Genomic DNA, 5,741 nt, shown 5'->3' with positions numbered 1-5,741 from the left:
AATGTCTTAAATGTCACGGCTAAATTTCTAATTTTCTGTCATTGGTGGTGGTATTTCTCTTGTTTTTCTTTTCTCTTCCATTTAGTTTTATCTTAAGAGATGATGATAGAATAGTTTCGTGTTCAGAACTGGACAGGTTTTTTCACATTTCAACTTAATTACATGCCAAATCCCCTGCATAAGTTATGTTCTCGGTTGTTCTTCTGAAAAGTACCTTTTGATCCATAGATTAGCTAAATTCTTAAAATATAAAGGATAAATTCCTGTTTTCCAGAGTATTGTTCCAGGTGGTTCTTTAAATTTGGGCAGTGTTTTCAAGCCAACAAATTGTACCAGGAAACAGGCTTACAATCCATTGTTTTAACATCATTTAAAATTATCTTTGAAATCAGACAGTTTCAATTTACGAACAAAAATTTCATGTTATTTTTGCTAAGGAAAAAACAGTGTAACAAGAAACAAACTACATAAAAAATGTTGTAATTTATCTTCACAACTTCATTTTAAAACATGAGAAGTGTTCTTTCACATGTTAGCCAAATATGTAGGCATCCTATATTGGTCACAGTAAATCTGCTTCAGTAAGATTTGAAAAGTCATTTCAAGTATTCTACTACATTTGAGATATTTTACAGTTACAACATTCAGTGATCATGTTAAAATGTCCGTTTAGAGATGATACCTTATCTACTATGATTTATGAAGCTTCAATTGTTGAAAAATAGTTGGCAACTACACAAAAATAGATCTTAACTTTTTACAGAACTCAGAAAGTTGTTTTACAGAGGTGTTTAAGCAAAACTCCTGGTATGTGTATTTCTTAAACAGTACTATTTTGTACTGGGAACCGCACTGTATGACAGGGCTGGAAATAAACCAGTGGTGGCCCAGATGATACATAATAACTAGGGTAGCCTCCCTCAAGAACTAGGTATGGAGCAGGTTGATAAAAGCAAGTTACATTGTCTGTACTAGGTAAAATATTCTGCTCTCCGAGTACTTTCAAAGCCAAAAGAGTGATCATGTTAAGGGTCTGCCTTCTTTCATATCCCATGAGGCAGACAGTACTTTGGTTCACAACTCCATGCAAGGTCATAAGGTAGTCATACTTGTTTTTTTCTTCACCTATGAAATGGTTGCGGAGGTATGATTCAATTTTCTTTTGCTGTTCTGCCACATCAGGAAAATCAATGAAAAATCTAGAACACATATAACGTTCCAGAGTCTTAATTTCGGTTTGACAAGCTGGTTTGAAGTCACGAACCAACAAATTGCTATATTTCAAAAGGCCACCACCTCTGATTTCTTCAGGTTTTCTTGTAGATATTAGCTTGTATTTCAAATGTATCATTGCTTCTTGAAAGTCGCCATACATACTTTCAGCCACCACAACAGGACAGGATTCTTTGGTTAGCTTGGCGTCTGGGTCACTATAAAAATCTAACATGGAATCCAAAAAAATTTGAAAAGAGTCTACACTAAATTCAAATTGACGTCTGAGTGAATTTACAAATTTTAGCTCTACATTCTTCCCAGTGTTATTTGACAGGGAGATGAGACTCCAACGATCTTGGTTATTGCAAATTTTTACCATCTTCTGAACATATGCTTCTTTCATGGTTTTTAGGGTAATCTTTTCTTTTTTAACACCTTTTGGTAAAAAGTCAAGTAGACAGCCTAAAACTGCATCCTTAACTACCTGAAATTCTTGATCACTTGCAAGATCAACACCAAAAATGATGTCCAAATCTTTATAGATGATTCCATTATGGCTTGCGAGTATGTAACTTGCTGTAGAGCCATTCAATCTTGTATCTTTAACAATAATGCCTTGTTTAATGAGTTGATCTTTCACAACATGAACTATATGTTTTGGTTTTACCTCCAGTGTGGGGAAATTGCCCCTTCCATGAATTGGGATCACTTCATCTAACACACGATCTAGTGTTACAATGTGATCCCAAGTGAGATTGCTGAATCTGATCTCCGACATTGTGAAGTCAATAGAACAACTAGGGGGTAAGAAAAATATTAAGATGGCATGTTAGCATTTTAAAACTATTGTTACACATAAAGCATACAAAAAATGTTCAAAACAAAAATATTCAAATAAATTAAATAGTTTATAAACAAAGAAAATACTAGAAAGTTATTAATGAATATATTCATACTGAAATATGAGAAAGTAAAAGTAAAAATGATCATAAGAAATGTTGGCTCAATACTGAATGCAAACAAGTTTCCATGGGGTAAACTGCAATTATATAATGCATAAAATATAAATTGTGTTCTCTTATATTTTTCCTCACACAAATACAAAAATGATAGGGGTTGGTCATATAAATACCATTTATAGGAAAATCATCGTACAACACTGAGGTTGTCTGTCAATGACTTAAATTGAGATGGGACAGCATGGACAAAATGGCACTAATATATAAATGGCATTTTTATTCAACAAATATAAAAGCATTCACATATACATTATTGATCTTTGTATATTTTATCATTCTCACTTTAAATACCATTACAGTAATATTCTACTATATTATTAATACTATGGGTTCTTTGAGAATAAGAATAGCATCTGATTCATAACCTGTTCTATACACTCTGAGGAAATTTAGTGCCAGGTAAAAAATAATTAACATTAGTTAGAAATTAAAATGGAACTATCAAATATGTACACAAATTTAAATAAGAATACAGAGAAGCATGATTCTGGAGATTTAAAAACAACTCATGTAGGTACCTAATAGTGGGTATAGTTATAATATGCCTAGAAAATTTTACAAATGGGGTACATTAAAAACTTAAATTTTTATAATACATATTGACTATAATTACACATAATTATGTATCTAGGGCATCTAAAGTGATTATATGGATTTTTCTGATACTCTATTATGCTTTTCAAACAAATTAATCTAGAAAAGTAAATGAAGTTTATCATGGGTATAGTCTTTATTTTCTTTTTAATTGGTCATTTTATTTGTTTACATTTCAAATGTGACCCCCTTCCTCGGTTCTCCTCCAGAAACCCACTATCCCATCTTCCCTCCCCCATGCTTCTATGAGAGTGCTCCCCCACAAACCCACTCAATCCTGCCTCACCAACCTATCATTCCCCTACACTGGGACATCAAGTCTCCACATGGATGCCAGACAAGGCCATCCTCTGCTACATATGAGGATGGAGCCATGGGTCCCTCCATGTGTACTCTTTGGTTGGTATTTTAGTCCCTCGGAGCTCTGGGGGTGTCTGGTTGTTGATATTCTTCTTTTTATGGGGTTGCAAACCCCTTCAGCTCCTTCAGTCCTTCTGCCATGTATATAGCAGAGGATGGCATTGTCTGACATCAATAAAAGGAGAAGCCCTTGGTCCTGTGAAGGTTCCTTTCCCCAGTGTAGGGGAATGTCAGTGTGTTGAGGTAGGAGTGTGTAGAAGTGGGAGCATCCTCATAGAAGCAGGGGGAGGAGGAATGGAAGAAGGGGAAAGGGGCTAACATTTGAAATGTAAAGACCTAAAATATCCATTTAAAAAAAGAAAAAAGGAAAAATAAATGTGTATCCATATATGAGTGTGCATAAAAATGCATCATTGCCATTTGTTAAAAATGAACACAGAAAGTTAAATTGCTAGGATGTGAGGAAATGCTGTCTGTCATTGGTCAGTAAATACGTCAACACCCTAAATGAAAATTTTAAAATAGAACAGTTCAGATTTTTACTTTTGTATTCTCTTGCTACAACTAAACAAACATCTAGATTAAATGAACTACTTTTTATTAAATTAGAATGTTATTATAAACTGAAAAAAATTAAATTGTCGTTTTCTGGTCACTTGTCTGTGTTAAAAAAATTGAATTACAAAATCCTAAAATAGCCCAAATTCCATAACTATTCTCATATAATACAATATATTAGTAATGTATTTAATTATATATTATTATATAAACATAATATACTACATTATATATTATATTATACTATGCTATATAATATAATATGTTTCATATTAAATATAATATAATTGTACAATATATTATATGCAATTATATATTATATTACATGATATAAAATATACATACATGTATAGACATGTATAATCATACACATTCAATAAAGTATAATATGATGGAACAAGTAAAAGTGATTTATATTAATATAGAATCTATAATGCTCATCTCCACTAACATGAAAAATTCAAAATTTGGTCATAACATATTGTTCTCTCACATAACTATTATCTATTTTAATCTTCTGATAAATACCTATAACTCTAAATTAATTTGATTTAGCATATGGAACTTAACAGTCATATCTTCATATATTACAGTTAATTTCCCATATATTAAGTAGAAAATATCAAATAGTCATTAGGGTCCAGAATTTTCTAAACCAGAAAACCCAACTCAATGTCATCTTTGTGTACCTAATCATCATAAACTTAAAAGTGCAGCAAAAGCATTCACATTGCTTATTGTACAATGCTGGTTTCAATTTCAGCTACAGAATGTGTGGTTTTCGAACATAGAGTTTAACCATATGTTTTCTCAGAGAGAATGTACAATTCAAGGCAAAGCTTCTTTAAAAATTTGCTGCTTGAACCTGAACATAGAGACAAAAGGTGGGATTCTTAATCATTCTCAGAATATAAGGTTCATATCAGTCCAATTCTAAAGACCTGGTTCTGAATCTGACTTCTTCCAAGTTGTCATCCTTTAAGTTAAGATATTTCCTATCTAGCATAATTAACTTTAGCGTGCCAGCCATAAATATGATCTAATAATATATACAACTATGCTGAAATCAAAACTAAGTTGTTTCAGTCATTTAATTGGTTATATTTATCTGTAATGTAGGTAAGGCAAGTGGATTGTCAAGATCCCAAAAAAGGGTCAGAAATGGCCATTTGTATAATAAATAAGTTATAATTGTTTTCCTTGTCACCAAATTATTATCCTTATGACCACAAAAATTATAATAAAGCTCATTAACAAGTTTCCAACTATATTAATATTAGAAGCCTATCTTCAAAGACAATGAGGAATGACCTACAACTTACATTGATAATGTCTGAGAACTCTCTATATTCAATATGCCGATTCTGTGAATGTTTTGGGCGATATTTGAATTTTCATCTTATCATGGAGTAAAGTCATGAGGCAACCAGTCTGAAGAAAGAAAAATAACAAAAGAACATTCTAATTCATATTACACTTGAGTTATCAGAAGTTCCTGATTATATTCTTACATACTATATGTATACAAACATATTCAGTCATACACACCAAAGAAATGATAGTAAAATCATTGCCCTGAAATAGAGCTTTTGAACTTTCAGGATGTATCATTACATAAACAGTTAATGAAATATTTTGTGATCCTACTTCCAGAGATTCTGAATAAATAGGTCACAGGGGGAACCTGAATATATACACTTATACAGATGGTGTCAATGTAGCTATACTTTAAGAATCCTATCACTAGGAAGATACCCAGAGGCCCAAATGTGGCATGGCCCACCCACAGCAGAAGCCACTATGGTGTGAAAGTATGTGGTGGAGAAAAAGGGAAGCAGAACAGTTTGAGCAGTATGAAGAGATGGGGAACTGGAGCCATGGGGGTTGAGAGTATCCTGATGTTAGTAATCTGTCTTGCTACCCAAGATCGTGGTCAAGTCCTGGCTCATGCTTCTAAGCATCATGTCTGTCTCCTTGTCAATGCAGTAGCACAGG

The 5,741-nt window shown here is 32.7% G+C and overlaps 1 protein-coding gene across 1 annotated transcript; it reads right to left on the bottom strand.

The window, feature by feature from the left end:
* Positions 1 to 820: 820 nt before the first annotated feature.
* Positions 821 to 2,005, bottom strand: TENT5D (terminal nucleotidyltransferase 5D; the record flags this gene model as incomplete). The annotated part of the gene is made up of 1 exon (XM_080910111.1): positions 821 to 2,005. Exon 1 carries the CDS (start codon positions 1,991 to 1,993, stop codon positions 821 to 823), a length of 1,173 nt encoding a protein of 390 aa, XP_080766237.1. The 5' UTR covers positions 1,994 to 2,005.
* Between the last annotated feature and the right edge of the window lie 3,736 nt (positions 2,006 to 5,741).

The sequence above is a fragment of the Micromys minutus genome (assembly GCF_963924665.1).
Source record: "Micromys minutus genome assembly, chromosome: X".
Classification (NCBI taxonomy): domain Eukaryota; kingdom Metazoa; phylum Chordata; class Mammalia; order Rodentia; family Muridae; genus Micromys; species Micromys minutus.
The sequence above is the reverse complement of the archived record's forward strand: the minus strand, read 5'-3'. Positions and strand labels throughout refer to the sequence as shown.